Source organism: Lagenorhynchus albirostris, chromosome 2 (genome assembly GCF_949774975.1).
Source record: "Lagenorhynchus albirostris chromosome 2, mLagAlb1.1, whole genome shotgun sequence".
NCBI lineage: Eukaryota > Metazoa > Chordata > Mammalia > Artiodactyla > Delphinidae > Lagenorhynchus > Lagenorhynchus albirostris.
The window spans coordinates 159,406,820-159,428,265 of NC_083096.1; the positions used below are offsets into that span (position 1 = coordinate 159,406,820).

Consider the following 21,446-nt stretch of genomic DNA (forward strand, 5'->3'; position numbering starts at 1 on the left):
GTGCATGTGTGTGTGTGTGTGTGTGTGTGTGTGTGTGTGTGTGTGTGTGTGTGTGTGTTTTCCAAAGCAGCCCTTTAGAAATGATGATGCTGATGCTGGTGGTGATGAAGGTGACGATGACAATAACAAAATGATGAAAATGTCAGCTCCCACACATGAACATATGTGTGCCATGCATTTTCCATATAACATTTTATCGATCCTCTCCGTGACCTATGTGCACACTTTCAGTATCCCATTCTACAGATGAGAAGACTGAGGCTAAACGAGATTAAGAGACTCACCCAAAGCTGCCTGCCAGTCAGTGGGAGTGAAAATTCAAAGCTTGGCCTGTCTGTCTCCAGATGCCTTTCTAGTAAGGACCCAGGTTAAATGAGGAGGCTAATTAAGAAGGTATAACTGTGCTGCTTCTCAGAGTTCTATTTTTGGGGCCAACTTGAAGGGACACAGATAATTATTTCCTAGAATGAGCATCTTCTGCACAGGCCCCAGGATCCTCCATACTCAGCCTCCCGCGTGGAAGCTGACACCGCCTTTGCTTGGCGACAAGTCACAACAAGGCTGGGCCCACACCCGCCCCGCCCCACTCAGACAGCACCTCACGGGGAAATAAGATAAAACGAAGTTAAGCTGAGCTCCTAATTCGCATTCCATCTCTGGCAGCTCCTTGATGATAAATAGTCTGGAATTGGAAACGAGGCAGGAGGGAGGCGGATGGCGATCTGGGCAGAGCGGCTCGGCAGACCGTTTCCACTTGGGATCACCCTCTCTGCTTCCTGGGGCAGCGAGGGAGGCAGGGTCTACGGCGGGGGTGAGCAGCCACCTTCTCCTTTTCCTTTAAAAAAATTATTATGTTTAATCATGATAAAATAGACATAACGAGGTCCACCATTTTCAAGTGTACGTATCAGTGGCATCAAGTATATTCACGTTGTTCTACAACCACCACCAGATTCCATCCCTAGGATATGTTCATTTCCCCACCTGAAACTGTACCCATAAAATACTAATCCCCATTCCTCCCTCCCCCAGCCCCTGGCAGTCACGCTTCCACCTTCCTCCTCTGTGAATTTGACTACTCTAGGGACCTCGTATCAGTAGAATGTGCACCGTTTGTCTTTTTCTGACTGGCTTGTTTCACTTAGCATGGCGTCCTCAAGGTTCATCCATGTTATAACATGCTACAGAATTTCCTTCCTTTTTAAGGCTGAGAAGTATTCCATTGCATGGATATACCACATTTGGTTTACCCATTCATCCATCATCGATGGACACTTGAGTTATTTCCACCTTTTGGCCAGTACGGATAATCCTGCTGTGAACATGCCTCCTCCTCTCCCACCCTAGGCTTGACCATAACTGGATAATCAGGGTATTGAGGTGGCCAGGTTAAGTCAGTGTCCCCCACAGGACTGCCACCCTGCACAGTGCCCGCCATGTACCCCTCACCTCGCCTCACCAGATCTCACCCCAGGTCTTGCAGGTTTCCATAGCAACCCTACGTCAACCAGCTGTGAAAGGCAGTCAGGTGTAGTGGTTTGAGTCCTGGCTGTGTTACTTACCAGGTTGGTGACGTCGGGCAAGTTCTTTTATTGTCTATGGCCTCAGTTTCTTCACCTATAGAGCTGGAATCATAGTAGGACCTACTTCACAGCTAAGAGGAGGGGTTGCAGAAAATGGTACTAGCCCTTGTTCTGTGCCAGGCATTGTGCTGGTGCTCTGCACGGATTATCTGACCCCACAACTACCCTACGTGGCAGTTATCCCCTTAATTTAAGTTAGTGTAACTTTATCTACAAAGTTATCTGCTTTCTAGGTGAGGAAACTGAGTCTCGGGGAGGTGAAGCCCTTGCCAGTAAGTGGTGATGCTGGGATTCTGAGCACTGGGCTTGCACTCTTGTCTAATGCCTTATCCTGCCTCCTGTGCCTGGAAGGCATCTAGCACAGGGTCTAGCCCACAGGAAGTGGCCAGCAAACGAGGACCAGTGCGATAAAGTTTGGACGTGGCCATAGCTGGCTCCTGGGTTGATGAAATCGACCTGTCTCCTCCAGGGACCAGAGTTGGCTCTATCAGGCAAGGCCATTATTTGGCTTGGACATTTTGAACTTGGGGCTAGGCTGACAGGTCTGCTCTGCTGGGCAAAAGTACTAGAGATCTATACCTGACCTCAGGGACCTGTGAATCCTATGATCCTGGGAAGAGGAGGATCCGTGTGTTCCATCGTTTCTCGAAAGATTCCTGACCCCAGAGTGGTAAAGACCCACTCGGGTTCTAAGCCCGTGGATCCCAGAAGGGGCCACAGGCTCTAAGGTTTATGAGCAGCAGAGATGATGTTATGCTGAAAGCTCAGAGGAGGCAACCTCCTGGGTCAGCCAGGCTGCAATCATCATGAAAACCTGGCAAGGCAGCACAGGCCACGGCTACAGGACAGACAGAACCAGCCAGGACCCAGGGCATGTGGGACAAGCTGGTCCTGACTTTAAGGATGACCAGGTCAGAGCACTGAGAATGGTCAGCCAGGCCGTTGGTCAACCGAGAGACACTCAGATTTCCATGGCCAGCAAACAGAAGCCCGTTTCCTACTCCTGTATCAGTCCTGGGTAGGTGTTCAGTTTGGTGGGGTGCCCTCCTCCACGTGGTAACTCAGGGATGAAGCCTTCGTCCATCTTGGAGGCTCCGCATGCCCTGTGGTCTGGATAACCGCATCCATCCTACGTGGAAGGGCCTGGAGGAGGCCACGGAGGTTTTTGTGGGCCAAGCCTGGAAATGTCATATATCACCTTTGCCCACATTCTACTGGAGAGAACCCAACTGCAAGGAAGTCTGGAGAGTGTCATCTAGCTGTGCGACCAGAGAAGGGACAATGAATCTTGGTGGGCAGCTAGCTTTTCTTGGTCACGTGCAGTCAATCTGATACACATTTTCTGCTGCCTGCTGCCTCAGGAAGTCCTTAAGGAACAGAAGCCCACTGAAGCAAACTCAGTAAAGAGGGGTTCATGATAAGCGTACAGCAGACAGTCTCACAGAAAACCAGGCACGTGGAGGTTGCCGTCCATCCACTCATTTATTCCTCCATTCATTCTTAGAGTCATTCATTCAATGCAGAGTTTCTGAGTGTCTGCTCTGTGCTGGTCACTGTGCTGTATGCTGGGATACAGAGATGGAAAATGTCAGATAAGGTCCCTGTTCTCACGGAGCTTCCATAGGAAGTGGGGAGAAAAAAACAATTGAAAACACATAGAAAGATTACACATTGCAGCCAGTGCTCTGAAGGTCACATAAAGGATGGTGAGACAGAAGATAATTGAGGCTGGGTTAGGGGTCAGGACCTCTCCAAGGAGGTGGCATCTGAGCTGAGTTCTGATGGATGAACATGAATGAGCCATGCAAAGGGCAGAGGTCAGAGCACCTCTGGGCCAGGGAAAGCTGTGCAAAGGCCCTGGGGCAGAAAAGAGCTTGATCTGCTTGAGGATTCACCGCCACTCCGATCACGCTCATTCAGACCTCTAGCTCCCTGTCCCACTGCTGTTCCTCTGTTTAATGCTCCTGTAACTGGACCGCCAAGTTCAATGACTCAGTCTGTTCTCCTTTTGCCTCGAGCTCTCAGGGGCACTTCATGCTTTACTGGCCATGTTGTCATCTCAAGATCCTCCTGGGCACCACGGCTCCCTTGGCCCACCCATTCCTGTTCATACAAGTTCCTTGTTCTCTCTGCCTTTGCTACCATGGCCTCCCCACCAGCTGCTTGTGCTGCGTGTCTTCACAGAGGCCAGTGCGAAGCATGCAGGACTGTTTGCCTCCATGGAGGAGAAAGGGACATTTGAGAAGAGGTGACATTTGAACTGAGTCTTAAGAAGTGGAGTAGGATGAGATAGGAAGGACAGAAGAACGCTTCAGAGGAGGGGACAGCAAATGCAAAGGCCCTGGAGCGTGAAGGTCCCTAAGGGAGAGGTCAGGGAAGGAGAGGTGACAATTCCAAAGGGGTCGGGGTGTGCATGGCTGAGGGGGGTGAGGGATGGCAACTGTGGGAGCAAAGCCTGGACACATTGCTGGGTCCTGACTAGGAAGGGCCCTGAGTGCCTTGCTGAGAAGTTGCCAGTTTGCTCCTCCAGGAGCCACAGGAAGCTTAAGGACGGTGACTGGATTCGTCTTCTAGGCGGGTGACAGTGGAAGCAGGGTGGGGGACTGGAGAGGCAGTGGGGGTGGCGGGGGACCTTCAGGGAAGGCTGGGTGGGTCAGCAGCAGAAGGCCTGGAACGAGATCCATTCTTCCTGGCTGTCGGGCATGTAAAGTACGGCATAGCGCGCTGGTACAGAGCAGGCCCTCAAATGCCGTTGCCTCACCTCCTGATGGGGGCTGTGGTCTGGGGTGGGCTCTGGTAGTTTCTTAAATAAAAGAGCACCATCTCCAGAGTGTCAGCATAATGAGGGCTGGGAAGGGGCTCCTTGTGGGACCGCCAGCACGCCACCTGTGTGTGGTGCTTGAATACATGAACGAATGAGCAGCTCTTACTGTAAGCCAGGGGGCCTTCTGAGCAGAGGACAGTGTGGAGTGACAGCGGCCCTAGCGTTTAGAGATTCTTGTCACTTTGCTCGAGGCTGGGCAGAGGGGACGAGGCCTGCTTCCGGAGCCTCCTCCAGCCCTAACCAATTGGCCGAAGGAAAAGAGGGCAGGAAGGTCAGAGACAGGCTGGAGCGGCTGTGGGGTAAGTTCAGACAGAGGACAAAGGAGAAGGAGAGGTTGGAGTCCTCAGGTGTCTAGAAAAACACTGGAGGCTCTGGGTAAAGCGGTGACTCCAGGCTCTAAGCAGTTGGAGCCAGAATTAAGAGCTTGTCTGTCTTTGGGGAGCAGTCCCAGCGACGGAGCCGGCGGGTCCACAGCAGCTCTTGGGAGACAGAGCGTGGTTCAGGCGCTCGGGGCCTCTTGCCTCCGTCCTTCCCAGAGTGGTGCAGAGGGACCGGGGCATGATTCTGTCTCCACGCACATGCCCTGCGCCCCAGGCCCGGTCTGGAGGGGGTGCGGCTCTCTTGATTCCACGTGGAGAGGGGTGGGGACCGGTAGCTCCTGACTCCCAGGGCCTGGTCCCTGGTGCCGTCAGAAGCCCTGGCTCTGCTGTAAATATCTAGTCTTGCCCAGCTGTGCCAACCATTGGGCCCCATCCCCAACAGGATCTTCCACATAATTACACATGACATATAAATACACGTAGATGCATGTATATATACACACATGTACACACACACATAGGTACACAGGCACGCACATGTAACAGCAACACAAAAGCTCGGCTATAGAAACCTGTGCCTTGGTGACACACACACACACACAGACACACAGACACACACACACACACACACACACACACACACACACAGCGTGCTGGAGGAATCAGTGTTGCAGGAACAGCGGGTGTGAGGGGAACCGGTGGAGATAGAGGCAGGGGCCGGGCCAGCTTGTGGAGGACCTTGAGTGACATTCCAGGGATTTGAACTGACCTGGAAGAGATGGGAAGCCACCGCAGGGCTTCCAGTGGGAAGCGCTGTGGTCGCAGGGGCCGTTTAGAGGACGTGTTTGACTGGGGCGAGTCTAAAGCGGGAACAATGAGGAGGGGGGGACTGTCTCCAAGTCCCCAAGAAGAAGGGCAGATGGGGGAGTGGCCCTGGGCATTAGCAGCGGGACTGGGGCAGGGGGGTTAGATAGGAGGGGCGAAAGGAAGCCAACTCGAGAGACTGAGTGTGCTGGGCGGACTCCAGGTCAGTGCCAGGCGCTGGGAGCCCAGGGGACAGGCGTCTGGCGGCGAGGCCGGGGGTTGCGGTGGGCCGTGTGCAGCCGCAGGCACGTGTCAGGCTTCCACGGGAGCCACCCAGAGGCGCTGGGCCTTGGGTCTGTGGTCAGGAGGAGGGTCTGGGCTGGGACTCTGGACCAGTCACACAAGGGACAAGAGCCTGAATCACACGGCGGCTGCGCGCTCCTGCGGGTGTGCCCGCCCCTCTCCCTTCTGTGCCAAGACCACCCCGAGCGCCTCTTCCAGGAAATGGCTCTGAGTTAGTCATCCCTGAGGCTGAGTGCCGAGGGCAGGTAGGGCAGCACAGGGTGGTGAGGAGAGGGGCAGAGAAGGGGCAGGGTCTTGGGCTGGTATCTGTCACCTCCCGGGCCTCTGTGTCGCCTGCCTGTCTCATGTTGCTTTGGGGCTTAGTAGGACCATTTGCGAATTATTCTGATGAGGATCTAGGGGAGGCCTTTCAGGCAGGAAGCAGCAGGCCCCTGCCTGGCTCGGTAAAAGCCGTGTGGGTCCAAGCGATGCCCCCTGCCTGGGTGGCTTCCCGCGTTCCAGCTCCAGGGGCCCATCTGCTCTCTCCAGCTGCTACCCCGAGCTGCTTCTCTTTCTTGTGCTCCAGCATCTTCTCCCAGGGAGCGCTAGGGACTCATATATAATCATATCCCAAATTCATCGAGCGCGTACTGTGTGCCAGACACTGAGGTAAGCCCTTTGCCTGGTTTGTCTTCATCCCTCAACAGCTCTCTGAGCTCGGTGCAGTTGTGACCCCCATTTTACTGGGGAGGAAACTGAGGTTCAGGAGGTGAAGGTAACTTGCTCATGAGGTAACAGAGTTGGGATTTGAACCCGGGCCATCTGTCTCCAGAGCCCCCTTTGCCAACCAGGGCACTCTGCTGCCTCTTATGTCACAACTGCTAACCCCCGCCTAGGAGGGGCGCGGGCGAATTCAAAGCCACATCTGTGGGATGCCGGAGCCCTTCTCTGACCCGTGACGCTCTGTGCCTCCCGGACCCAGATACGCCTTTTGCCGCCCACCTCATAGACCACGGCTTGAGCCAACAGCTGCGTGGAGCCCCGCCAGGGTCACATCTGCATCCCCACCCCCGCATTTCATACTGTGCCTGGAATGACGAGAACTTAAGTGCAGGTGCCAGGCAGGCCCCTGAGTGTAGGGGGGAGTGACACTGGCTTCCAAGAGGTGCTCTGGGTGTAGACGTGGACTCCGTCTACAGCCCAACAGAGGCTCTCCAGAAGGGGATCGTCATTTGGCTACATAACATGGGTTGTTTACTGGTACATGGGAGCGCAGGTGTCGTGTCTGTTGTCATACGTGTGAATGCGAGAGCTCGCACAGATGCATTCTGGGGGTCTGGTTTTACACGTGCATGTTTGTGTATGAGGATGTAAGTGCACGTGTGCACATGCAGGCGTGTGTATGGGGAGGTGAGTATCAGAATGGATGGATTTGTGCATATTGGCTGTGCAAGTATGTTGTTGTGTCTGTTTCCATGTGAGAGAGTGTGAGGACCCCCAAGTAAGGAAACTCCCTGGGCAGACCCTGTCCTCCCTCCTGCCTCCTGACCCTGGAGGACCTGGACCAATGGTCCCCGCCTGCGCCGGGGCCTCCACGAAGCCTTTGGAGAGGTTGTTGGGCTCAGACAGGAGTAAAAATAAGCGGCCAAGCAAGAAGCCAGGCCATTCGTCTCCCCCCATTCCTGATTCTCAAGCTGCAAAGTGTACACCAGGCACCATCTTTGGCCCCATTGGGGGACCTGCAGGAAATGGAGCCTCGAAGCCAACTTCTCAGCCTCACCATCCCTTCCTTTCCCTCTTTGCTGGAATGCAGCAGCTAAGAAAGAAGGTGCAAGAGTCAGTCCCACTGGGCGTGCCTCCCAGCTCCCCCAGCTCTAGTCGTGTGAATGGAGAAGCTCACCGTCTCTGAGCCTCAGTTTCGTTATCTGTAAAATGGGGATAGTACCCACTTCACAGTGTTGTTATGGGCATTAAATGAGGTAGGATTCAACGAGGAGTTAGTCCATACAAGTCAGTAAGTGATGGGGCTCATGCAGAGGAAGGAAGTGAGGGCGAGGAGGATTTACAGAGATCCCACGGGGACTCAGATGCGCCTTTTACTTAGCGTCTTTTGTAGTCACAGAATCCCCCATCCTTTGCATAAGGTACAAGAAACAGGTGGATGATGGTGTCTGGAAGCCTTACTTCTCAGCTTCTCTGTAGGCCCCTCTGTCTAGTGTTTCTTAGCGGGAAGCCGAGGGGTCCGGAGCCTTTGGAATCTTGTGCTTCTTCCCATGGGATGCGAGTTAAACTGTCTCTGGCCTTAAGAAGAGAGATGGGTGTGAGGTATGCTGGGGCTTCCTGGTCCTGGACGGGGGACCACATGGATGAAACAGGGGCTCTGGGGCTCCATGTCCACAGGGCTGGAGTTGGCGGGTGGGGTATCGCCATGGGCATCGCAAATGGCGCACAGAGACAGCACTTCCCAGCTGGCCAGCGGAATATAAGGGGCTAACACCCAGCCTTGGCGGGGGGGCTAACACCCCGCCTTGGGGAGCGGGCTGCAGAGTCTGAGGGAAGTTAAGGGGAAAGCAAGCCAGTTATGCAGCAGTGGGGTAGCCCTAGCAAGAGATAGGATGACCTTTCTTATGGGCAGCCTCACCCAGGGTTAGGAGTCCCAGCCTCACGACAGGACCCCCAGCTGACCCAGGTCACTGCCTCCTCTTTGAGCCCCTTTGCTAGGATTGGTTCAGGATTCATGACTTCCTATCTGCAGCTGGACAGGGCTGAGGACCAAAGCCAGCTGGCCCTGGCCACAAGCCTTTGGAAGTCCAGTTGCAGCAGGTCAGGGATCATTCTGCCCCAGCCAAGCAGAAACGGTGCCCTGCTATAGACGTTGTCAGATGAAAAGGAAGAACCTACGCCTTTGCCCTTCTGTAACATAGGCTGCTCTCAACTGGAAGTGATATTGGCTTCTTTGGTAAGAACTGATCACGATCCCCAAAGCTACTGACCAGCCCAGCCCACAGAAAACCAGATGTGCCAAAGGGAGATCACGTTCGTAAAAACAATGCGTGTTAACCTGGAAAGGTCTGCATAAATGTCAACTATCGTTGCTGTTGTTGTTTTACAATAATAATGATTAATAAGGAAAACAAAGCAACTCAGGTTTAGCTTATCTAGAATCTAGCAATTCCCAAAGTGTGTTCCACGGAACAATTCAGAAGCTCATAGGTGTTTCTGAGGAAAAAAAATTAAAAAGTGTGAGGAGAGAGTCTATAGTCAATTTAGTGGAGAGTCTGGTTGAAGCAAGGTTTAATAGGTTTCTCTCCTGCAGAACCTCTGAGATAAATTCGTAAGCATTTGTTTCTTCCAGAGGAGAGAATTTCTGCAGCATTTTCCAAAGTTCCTTGACCCACTGAATGCTTTTCTCGTGGAACTTATTTCTCAGCCTGTGTTTTATGGAATGTACTTTGGGAAACATTTCTAGGTGTCATTCTGCAATTAATCAAATTTAGCCCCAAATTGCATGGTTAGCTCTTCTAAGCCTGACACTGACAGTTTTTTTCTGTGTTGCCCCATAGGGTACCACTGATGTTCCATGCATTGGCCTGTCTCGACAAGGAAAATCCCAGTGCTAGTGTGTGATGGGGGCAGGGAGGGCTGAACAGGGAACAGCGGGGCTCAGGGCTGCAGAGGTCACCAGGGGCTGCATGCATCACAGGAGACCTTGTGCCAGCCTAACGCTGTTCTTCAGAGGGGCTAAGGCACACCACTGTCTCCTGAAATGGGAGAGGGACAAGTGGGTGCAACTAACACACGGAGCTTCCCCTAGAGACCTGACGGGGGAAGGAGGAGGCCGCCCAGCTCACTGCTCCCCTGTAATCCTGCTGGACCCTAAACTTCCGCAGGCCCCACCCTGGGGGCTCTGAGCTTTCCTCTCTGCAGCCTCTCTTCTGGTTCAATGTTGAGTTCCTTAAAGCTGGGCTATCTCTCTCCTTGTCCTCTTCCCCTTTTCCCCAGAGAAACCCCCAGTTCCTTAAGAAGCTGAAGTTATTGATGTAGAGAATACTCCCCTCTGGAGCAGAGTTGATAAAATTAGCAAATGAAGATCCAGGATGCCCAGTTAAATGTGAATTTCAAATAACAAATACTTTTTAGTATAGGTATATCCCAAATGTTGCATGGGATATACTTATACTAAAAAAGAATGTGTGTTTCTCTGAAATTCAGATTTAACTGGGTGTCCTGGATTTTAACTGGCAGCTCTATTCTGGGGCCGAGGATGTAACCTTTTCGGTTTTGCTTCTAAAGAATCTGAGGTGAGAGAGGGGAGGCCGTGGGGCCCTGGGGTTATGAAGCATCAGGGAGAACTCCCACCGGAAGCCCCTCTGTGGCCCCTGCTGGTGCGATGATGGATGTCTGCGCAGCCCCAGGTTGTCCAGGTGGGGGGATGGGGCCAACGAGGGGTCTGACTGGGTGTAGGTCAGGCGTGCTCTAGGCCTGGCAAGGAGAGGGACTGTGTGCAAGCCCAGAGCACTGCCTCCATGCTGGGAAACACAGGCCTTGAAGGTCAGGGTTACAGCCTGATAAGGACACAGGCGCTGAAGTCAAGTTTCAACCCCGGCCCTGATCCCAGCCAGCCGTGTGACCCTGGGTGAGAGTAGCCTCACTGTTCCTCATTCCCCTGCCCCCAAAAGGGAACAGTTAGAGCACCTCTCGTGGCAGGGTATGATGAAATAGAAGAGTCCAGATAAAGCACTGAGCAGAGTGCCAAGCTCATGTTAAACACCCGAAAGGTGACTGTTATTATTATTGCATTTGCTGCGTGACCCTTCAGCTCTCTAAATTCAGCTCTTTGGGGTAAAATGGGCTTCATAAATACCAACCTAAAGAGTAGCTCTGAGCACTTGCATAAATTCTATTTTAATGGGAAAGATTGTGGACTGAACATACGCACACAAGCCCTTCCCTGCAGCCAGCCACCACAATGCCCCCGTCTCCAGGGCCACACTGAAGGGGAAAGGAAATTTAAGTTTGGTCTCAGTCCTCAGGTACCAGCGGCCTGTCTTCCTGCCAGTCATCTGCCCGGGACTCTCACCTGTGCAGCCCACTCCCCTCACAGCCCCTTCCCTTCCTTGACTCCCAGCAAAACTGGTCTTTTCTTAGTTCTCTTTCTCTACTGTGGGAGATGGGGGGCGGTTGCTGAGATTGTACACCTGGGATAAGTACGTAACTGAATAAACACGAATTCAGGGGTACCACACTGTGGCCCGTGGGCTGGGGACCTGTTTTATAAGTAAAGCTTGGTTGGAACATGTATTGTCTAAGGCTGCTTTTGTAGCACAACAGAAAAGCTGGATCATTGGGACAGAGACCATTAGGCAAGGCCAGAAGTATTTACTCTCTGGTTCTTTACAGAAAAGTTTGCCAACCCTGCTTTATTCTGTTGTTCCCTATATATAATGCATATTTTTATATGCACATAGTATAAACTGTGTGTGTGTGTGTGTGTGTGTGTGTGTGTGTGTGTGTGTGTGTGTGTGTATAAAACACATTCCATCAGGGTACTCCCTCCCTGCCAGGCATTAAAGCAAACACTAGATAAAAAAAGAATATGTCATTTCTGCCCCTCAGGGAAGTCCTGAGAAGAAAATAGACACCTAAACAAACAATTACAGGCAGACTTAGCTCCTGTTTGGAGACTGGGTTATTGTAAATTAATGAATGATTGAATTGTAATGTCGTATGACAAATGCAGGAATTGAAGTGCAAGTAAAACCCTGACTTAAATCTGCAAGTGGGGTCCAAAAAATCCTGTCATGTAAAATGTGGGCCTGTGAGATTCCAAAATTAACCCAATGACCAGAACAAGCCTGTGTAGTTAGTGGGCTGGGAGTTCCAGGATTCTGGGAGCTGGTTGCCAATGACATTGTACCTGAATTTACATTCTATCAGGATGTCTTCTCCTGGGGTTTTCCAGTTTACACAAGACGCTAAGGGTATCAAGGAGGGCGTCACAGAGGAAGTGGTGCGGGGGAAAGATTGGGGGAGCAGGAAGTGAGGCAGAAAATGTCAGCAGGGGTCGGATCATAGAAAGATGGGGCTGCATGAACCTAAGACTGGACTAATCCTGACAGCAATAGGAGGGTTCTCATGGTTTTCTTTTTCTTCCCTTTTATTTATTGTGGTTGATCTCTCAAGTCATTATTTAGTCTTACATTCATCATGCAAAAGACCAGAGGTCTTTCCCATGCACCTTGGTGGCAGGGAACCTGCTTTGGCACGTGTGCTCCGGAGGGTGGAACAGGGCAGGACCGTGGTGGATTTGCCATTGTAGAAGGCTCAGTCCAGCGTCAGCACAGACAATGCACTGGAGGGCGCAGGGCCAGCGGCAGGGAGATCAGAGTTGGGTGCAGAGGTCCAGGAGAGAGATGATGAGGATCCTCAAATGAGAAGGAAGGAGAGGGCAAGAGTGACTTACGGAGGACAGCAGCATCCCAGGGAGAAGCCAGGCTTGCTGCTCCCAGAAGTCAAAGCCCAGTAACAAGAAAGGCACTGGAAATTGAACAGTTCACAGCTCAGAGAGATAACCCAACCGGGCTAATGGAATAACCTACGTGAATAGGTTACCGTGAGTGGTTCTCAGTTTCAGCTCTGCCTACAATCACCCAGAGGAGCTTAGGCTCTCCCTCTGAAATTCTGATTCAATAGGTTTGGGGACAGGTCTAGGCATTGGTGTTTTTATAAAACTCCCCACGTGACCCTGACGCTGAAGGTTGCAAAATTGCAAACGTGAGCCAAGAGAACAGGCTCACAGTGGAGAGCTTACGCCAGACGCTGGGCAGGAGGAGGCGTGGCAGGACAGGGCCCTGTGGACGCGTGGACCCCTGCCTTTGTCTGATTGACAGGTAGCAGGAAATGTACAGGACCAGGCTAAGGGTTGACTTGTCTGGTTGTCACCCCAAGTCATCCCCACAAGGAGAATGAGTGTGAGTCCCCTGTGAGGGTGTTTCGAGGTACACTAGTGACCGTGGACTCTATGGGGAACGGTCAGTGCAAGCATGACCTAACGCAGGTGGAAAGTACATGGGCTCGGTAGCCAGGAAGTGCTGTGGACACCCAGCTCTACCCGCAGTGAGCTATGGGGCCTTGGGTAATGCTCCAACCCCTCCGGCAATCACACTCATGTCAACGAGAGATAATAGCCCCTCTCTCAATGGGTTATTGGGAGGATTAAGTAAAATCATTAAGTCACACAATGAACTCTTATCAAGGTATTATTATACATCAGGCACTGTTCTAGAAACGGACACAGAAGGGAACAAAATAGATTTTAAAAAAATGTCTGTCTTCATGGAGCTTATATTGTAGCAGAGTGGGACAAACAATAAACAAATGAATGCATCAGCTATATACTATGTCAGATGTACATGTGAGAGGAAGTGGAGACAACAAGTATAGACAATTCTTTGGGGTGGAAATATATGCAAAGCACTTGACAATGGGGATGGCACATAGTAACTGTGCAATAAATTATGTTTACAAGGCCAAACAGCTAAAAGCAAGGGAGTTTTAAGGATTAACTAAGATCATGTGTGATGCAGAAGTGCCTAGCACAGCGTAGCTACTCAAAAGATAATGGATCTTATTCTCCCCTCCCCTGTCCATGCCCACTACCCCTCAAGTCACACACACACACATACACACACACGCCATCTCCCCTTTCCATGTTGAGGGCTGTGGAAGAAGAAATCTTTCTTCCTGCATCCTTTCTCCCAGCCACCCTGCCACTTTGTATCAACCGTATGGCCATGGACATGAAACAAGTTACTTGATGGAAGATAAGAAATCAAAACATATGGAGGGTGCTTGTCCAGAGAGCATAAGTGACTCTTCATTATAATATGGGAAATAAAGTCTCACATTAAAAATAAAAGAAGGTATTATGTAGCTTTTGCTGCACTCCAGCCACAAAGGAGATTCATTGTCATACAGTCACTGAGAATATCTTGTTGAGTGGCAAGAGCCGGGCTTTGTAGAAGGGACAAAATTCCCCACAGCTAATCTACAATGGAATTGTTCAATGTCAGGTACAGCTTCAATAATATTGTTCTGGGCTGCCTTGGATGTAAATATCCCACTCTTCATTTTGTAAGCCATCAAAGGGAAGTTTTCTAGACGGGAGAGCATGAACGGTTATAAGGTCTGTGCCAAAAAAACACATGGGCAGAATCCAGAAATCAAAGAACGCTGTGCCTTAGAAAGCCTGGCTTTTGTGGCTCATCTCTGATCTCTGTCTGTCCAGAAAGTTGGGCATCAGACACAATACAAAAGACCAAACTTTAAATGTTGCCCTTGACACTCTTAAAAAGTACAAGATTGGCAAATCAGACTGGAGAAGAAAAGACAGACAATTACATCTGGACAATCAGGTAATCCCCCTTCATTTTGTCTCAGTGTCTAGAATACTGAAGGGAGGAAGGGAACTCTTGGTCATCAAGCACCCACTATGTCCTGGGCACTGTCTCTGTCAGAAGCAGTATTGTATTCCAAAATTAAGAGTGCTGAATGATGGAGCCAGAAAGACCTAGATTCAGAACCTAGCTCTGCCATTTTCTAGCTCTGGGGTCTTAGGGAAGTTGCTTAAGCTCTCTGTGCCTCCGTTTTTTTCATCTGTAAAATGAGGATAATAGTTGTCGCACATGATTGCTTTGAGGATTAAGTAAAATAAATTTGTAGCCCAGGGCCTGAAACATACGAGGAACTCAATGGTGGGTATTATAAATCTAGCTTTATTTAATCTGTACAACAGTGCTGTTATGAGTTGAATTCTGTCCCAAAAAGATATGTTGAAGACCTAACCCCAGTACTTGCGGATATGACCTTATTTGGAGATAGGGCCTTTGCAAATGATGAAGTTAAGATGAGACCGTTAGAGTGTGTCCTAATCCAATATCATTGGTGTCCTTATAAAAAGGTGAAATTTGGACATAGAGACACAGAGGGAGAATGCCAGGTGAAGGTGAAGGATTGGATGGATGCATAGACAAGCCAAGGAACGTCAAAGATTGCTAAAAAAAAAACTACCAGAGGCTAGGAAGGGACAAGGAAGGTTTCCCCTACAAGTTTCAGAGGGATCACAACCCTGTCGACACGACACGTTGATTTTAGACTTCCAGCCTTCACAACTGTGAGACAATAAACATCTGTTGTTTTAAACCACCCGGGTTTTGGTACTTTGTTACAGCAGCCCTGGGAAACTAATACAATTCACCCTCTAACCCCATAGGAAGAAAAAGAAAGTATCCTCATTTTTAGATGAAGAACTGAAGTCCAGAGAGGTAAAGTTTATGGCTCAAGATCATTGAGCCAGAGGTGGACGAGCTGAGATTTGAATCCAGGCCTCTCTGAGCCCAGCGTCTGCCCTCTCTTCGTTCCCTGTGTGACTTTTCGGGAGCAAAGATAAAAAAGGAGGTGGGGTTGGAACTGAGACTCATCACACCCAAGTCCCAGTGGCGGTGCCAGGTCAGAGTGATCTGATTATGAGCGCTCATTAAGTAAAAAGCAGTGAGCGTTAGAGTGACTTTTTAAAAAGAATCGGGTTTTATTTATAGTGACGTTCCAATCATTAATTTCAAAGGAAGAAAGTCCAAAGCAGAAACAGGTTCGTTAAAAATGTGACATTAGTAATTTAATTAAATTGGGTCTTTGCGTCTCGTTGCGGAAAATGAACCGTTAGTTCTACACCAGTTCTCAGCCCATTTCCCAGGTTGGCTCCCTCCCCTCACCTTAGTTTGCTTTCTTCTCCAAATGTTTACCTGACCTGCCCCTCCCACCCCCAACACTCACAAACACATCGCAGTTCCTGCCTCCACTGTGGCCGGTAGTGCGGGATCGTGGGAAATGCCAAGGAAGACAGCACTGTGGGATCATGGGAAATGCCAGGGAAGCCAGCAGCACGGGATCGTGGGGAATGCCAAGGAAGCCAGCACTGTGGGATCGTGGGGAATGCCAAGAAAGCCAACAGAGCGGGATCATGGGAAATGCCAAGGAAGCCAGTAGCATGGGATCATGGGAAATGCCAAGGAAGCCAGCACTGTGGGATCATGGGAAATGCCAAGGAAGCCAGCACTGTGGGATCATGGGAAATGCCAAGGTAGCCAGCAGCATGGGGCCATGGGAAATGCCAAGGAAGCCAGCACTGTGGGATCGTAGGGAATACCAAGGAAGCCAACAGAGCTGGATCGTGGGGAATGCCAAGGAAGCCAGTAGCATGGGATCGTGGGAAATGCCAAGGAAGACAGCACTGTGGGATCATGGGAAATGCCAAGGTAGCCAGCAGCATGGGACCATGGGAAATGCCAAGGAAGCCAGCACTGTGGGATCATGGGAAATGCCAAGGTATCCAGCAGCCCAAGGACTATTCTAAGCTAGGCTAATAGACAGGGTGACGGAAGTCAATCCTTTCACCTGGGTTATGTCACTTGTCAGAGGTAGAGAACGGGCCTGGAGGAGCTCTTCATCCCTTAAGATAGTTCTTCCACAAAAACATAAGGGCAGGGGCCCTTTTGTCTAGTTCATTGCTGTACTACCAGCACAGAGTGCAGTAGGCCCACAATATATTTTCGTTGTGTGAAGGAATTGATGTATCAGTGGGTAACCCTTCCAAATGACTAATTGATGAACACTCAAATATGTCCCTACAAGTGTCACACACTGTGTCAGGCTCCCAGGATACACCCAAGGACTGCATGGCCCTACAGTACAGTGGAAGGATAACACCTGTCGTTTTTGAGCACCTGCTCTGTGCTGGGCACTGTGCCAGCCATGCATCAGCTATTATCAGTAACCTCATCAACCACTAGATATTACTGTCCTCCTTTCTCAGTTGAGGAAACTAAGGCTCAGAGAGCTCACATGACTCAAGGCCACAGAGTAAGACAGTGACAGCACCTGGCTTCAGACCAGATCAAGCTAGTACCAAAGTCCGCCCTTTCCCTCTACAACAAGCTGTCTCCTCCTGGGAGGAGAGGAGAAGTGGGAGAGAAAGCCTTCTTTCTGAGGGCTCTGAGATCAGCAAGGCTGGCAAAGAGGGTCCTGGAAGACAGAAATATGGGCTGGAAGAGGGTACTGCAAGGGCCTGGGAAGCTCTCTAGAATCCAGGCTGGCCGTCTCCACTTCTTCATCTTTATTCCTAATCACTGCCACCCTTACCCTCTTATTCCAGACTCTCTGATCTCTTAGGTTGTCTCTGGCCTCAGGGCCTTTGCACATGATATTTCCTCTGCCTGGAACACACTTTGACCTAGCTAATTCTTACTAATCTCTCAGGGTTCAGCATAGACATCACCTCTTCCAAGAAGCTGGCCCGGACTACCCCCTGACTGGGTTTGTTCCCCTGCCTGGTCCCTATCTCATCATAACACTTAACATACCTTTAATCGTATGCATCTCCCAATGGACTGGGAACTGAGATTCACTTGTGTGGTACTCACTGTATCCAGGCTTTACATACCTCCACTCACGTAATGCTCACAGTGACCCCAGAGGAAGGTACTATTGCGAACCGCCTCTTACAAAGGAGGAAACTGAGGCACAGAGAGGTTAAGAGACTAGCTCAAGGTCCCACAGGTAGTTATCCATCAGGCTGTGATGCAAACCCAAGCACTGAGGCTCTCGGGTCTGTACTTTCCACCACCCTGCTCTGCGGCCTCTCAGGGTTGGCCTCAATAAACCATCGCCAGATGAATTAATGGAGAGGTACTTGGATGGCAATCTGGACACGGCTGTGACCACTTGTCCTTGCCTTATGGGGAGGTGTGAAATGGTAGGAGGTGGGACCTTCTGGACACAGGCAGTTCCAACTCTAGGAAGAAAGGCAGAGGGTAGGGGGAGCTGAGTCAGGTTGAACAAGTGACTCGGGCACAGAGGAGCTTGCGCCCTCCCTTTCTCCCTCCTGACTGGCGGGTCATGATCTCACGCACCCTCACCAAGACCATTTCCTCTGGATAATGAGTCCACGCTGGCAGCTGGCGTTATTGCTCCGGCTCAGGTGGCACACTGTACATCTTATTCTCCGGCTCCCTATTTTCCCCTTGAAACGGGTCAGTCTGATCAGAACTCAGGTTCTTGTCTCCCTACCTCACTGCTTACTCCAGCACTAATGACCCCTTCAACTCCCCCAAACCTGCTGGGCCAAAGTACAACTCTGGCTGCTGGGGCAGATCGTTGAAGAAAGGACATCGGGTTTAATGAGCACCTACTCCGTGCCACTGTCTGTGTCCCATGGAAGGGACTGTGGAGTCTGAGATCAGAGCAACCAAACCCAAGAGATTAAAGTGATTTCCCTGGGGCATCTCGAGTGATGGGATGGACGTGTTACTGAACCAGGTTCGTTTTAGCCAAAGCTCTGAGACGCCGGGGTTTGCAGCAAAGAGAGTGTTTATTCACAAAGCAGCCAAGCGAGGAGATGGGAGAACAAGTCTCAAATCGGCCTTCCCAAAGGCAAGGGGCTTAGGGTATCTGTGGGATAGAGACTAAAGAAGCAGTGTGGTCTGAGGCGTGGGGAGCTTGGGGAGCGTTGGAAAAAGGTGCAGTAATCATTGATCTGCTCAGGCGTAACTAAGCTACAGGCCTCCATTTTGGGGGTGCTTAGCACCATCTGAGGGTGGAGTTTGGGGCCCTCCGACATCAAAAGTCAACAAGCAGACACTTGCGCATGTCCAGTTAGAGCTAGTCTTAACTGGCTTAATTTGAACTAGACACAAGTTCCTGGAAAACAATTCAGGCAAACATCTTATTGTTCAGGCTCTTGGAGGACATGCAAGTCTTTTATAGCAACAGTTAAAACGACCTTGATTGGTGAAGGCAGGATACAGGTGAAATGGATTTAACTGATGCTTACCCACAGTTCAGACATACTTCACATCCAGGGCTGCACATGAGAAAAGGCAGGAAACCTGGATGTCCAGGTATAAGTTGCGTGTGCGGCTCCTCCTGAACGTGTGGGCCCTGCGAGTACTCAGGGACCAGGCAGCCTTCAGGGGCAGCCCTGTCCTACGGAGGAAAGGAGGTCCGGGGAGGAGGGTCACCCAGAGAGCTGCTGCTCAGAGGCCAGGTGTCAGGGCTGGAGACCTGCTCACGGGCTGCGTGTCTCTCCTTTTGCTCGCAGCTCTCCCCAGCCACACGTGTGGGAACCCCGGGCGGCTGCCCAACGGCGTCCAGCAGGGCTCAACCTTCAACCTCGGCGACAAGGTCCGCTACAGCTGCAACCCCGGCTTCTTCCTGGAGGGCCACGCCGTGCTTACTTGCCACGCTGGCTCTGAGAACAGTGCCACGTGGGACTTCCCGCTGCCCTCCTGCAGAGGTAGGTGGCCAGGGAGGGCCTGAGGGGTGGGCAGCACCTTGGAGGGATGCTGCAGCTTCCAGTGGGACCCAGTCTCCATCCACTCCAGCAGGAGGTGGGTACCCATTATGGGGAGCCCATGTCTGGGGGCCACCAAGGGTCCTCCGGGTCCCCAGGTATTCTAGGGGCTTTTAGGCCTCCCTGGACCTCGTAGTCCTCAGGTGTGCACTCCCTCAACCTGCTTCCCCTGCATCAACAAATTTATTTTTAGTCTGCCTGCCCTTCCCTCCTGCCCTCCTATCTCGGAAGATACATCATTTCTCTTCCTGTTACCGATGTGTCTCCTGTGCACGGCTGTCTCCCAGCTGTTTTCCTATTGATCTCACGCCGGCAGTTCTTCTCTCTTTTCTGTAAATTCAACCTCTCTCCCTATATAATGGTGTCCTCCTCCCAGTCTTCAAATATGCTCAAAACCTCTTTACCCCAGCACTGCCCCCCAGAAAAACCCAACTTCCTTCAGTGCTGCATCGGTCCAGCCTCCCAGCTAGGGTAACCAACTTATCCTGGTTTCCCTGGTACTTTCCCATTTCTTAGCTCCAAAAGTCCCACATCCTGGAAACCCCCTCAGTCCCAGGCAAACCGAGACAGTTGGTCACCCCCTTCCCAGCCTATTTCTTATTGCCCCTGTATAGTAATCAAGCTTATTTCAAAAATAATTTCCCATGCCTCTTATCTGATGATAAAAAGAGCACATGATCATTTTAAGTGAGCTTAGAAAATACAGAAGAGAATAAAGAAGAAACAAAATTTACCCATTTTTAACCACGATTTTCATATATTCCCTTCCCATCTTCTTCCTCTTTTTTTTAAATTGAAGTATAATTGATTTACAATGCTGTGTTAGTACAGCAATGTGATACAGATATACATATATATTCTTTTTCAGATTATTTTCCATTATGGGTTATTACAAGATATTGAATATAGGTCTCTGTGCTATACAGTAGGACCTTGTTATTTATCTATTTTATATACAATAGTATATAAAATATACTATTGTATATAAAATAGTATATTTTAAAATATACTATTTTATTTATAATAGTATATATATCTGTTAATCCCAAGCTCCTAATTTATCCTCCCCCTGCCCCTGGCTTCCCCTTTGGTAACCATAAATTTGTTTTCTTTGTCTGTGCATCTGTTTCTGTTTTGTAAATAAGTTCATTTACGTCATTTTTTTTAAGATTCTCCATGTAAATGATGTATGGTATTTGTCTTCTCTGACTTACTTCACTTAGTGTGATAATCTTTAGGTCCATTCATGTTGCTGCAGATGGCATTATTTCATTCTTTTTGATGGCTCAGTAATATTCCATCGTGTGTGTGTGTGTGTGTGTGTGTGTGTGTGTGTGTGTAATATCTTTATCTGTTCATTTGTTGATGCACATTTAGGTTGCTTCCACGTCTTGCCTATGATAAATACTGCTGTTATGAACATTGGGTGCATGTATCTTTTCGAGTTAGAGTTTTCCTCTTTTCTGGATCTATGCCCAGAAGCAGGATTGCTGGGTCATATGGCAACTCTATTTTTAGTTTTTTAAGGAACCTCCATACTGTTCTCCATAGTGGCTGCACCAATGTACATTCCCACCAACAGTGCAGGAGGGTTCCCTTATCTCCACATTTCCCTCCTCTCCAGCATTTATTATTTGTAGACTTTTTGCTAATGGCCGTTCTGATTGGTGTGAGGTGGTACCTCATTGTACTTTTGATTTGCAGTTCTCTAATAATTAGTGATGTTGAGCATCTTTTCCTGTGCCTGTTGGCCATCTGTATGTCTTCTTTGGAAAATGCCTATTTAGGTCTTCTGCCCATTTTTGGATTGGGTTGTGTTTTTTATATTGAGCTGTTTGTATATTTTGGAATTTAAGCCCTTGTTGGTCGCATTGTTTGCAAATATTTTCTCCCATTCTGTAGGTTGTCTTTTCATTTTGTTGGTGTTTCCTATAAGTTTGATTAGGTCCCATTTGTTTACTTTTGCTTTTATTTCTTTTGTCTTGGTAGACTGAGTGAAGAAAACATTGGTACAATTTATATCTGAGAATGTTTGCCTATGTTCTCTTCTAGGAGTTTTACAGTGTCATGTCTTCTATTTAAGTCTTTAAGCCATTTTGAGTTTATTTTTGTGTGTGGTGTGAAGGAGTGTTCTAACTTCATTGATTTACATGTGGCTGTTCAGCTTTCCCAGCACCATTTGCTGAAGAGACTGTTCTCCATTGTATGTTCCTGCCTCCTTCGTTGAA

At 49.9% G+C, this 21,446-nt stretch overlaps 1 protein-coding gene across 1 annotated transcript in view; it reads left to right on the forward strand.

The window, feature by feature from the left end:
• CSMD2 (CUB and Sushi multiple domains 2) overlaps nucleotides 1-21,446 on the forward strand; it is a 669,690-nt gene that overhangs the window by 209,991 nt on the left and 438,253 nt on the right. Inside the window, exon 4 of the mRNA XM_060142710.1 lies at nucleotides 18,967-19,161. Within this exon, the coding sequence (XP_059998693.1) occupies nucleotides 18,967-19,161 (195 nt within the window). The remainder of the gene's footprint in view (nucleotides 1-18,966; nucleotides 19,162-21,446) is intronic.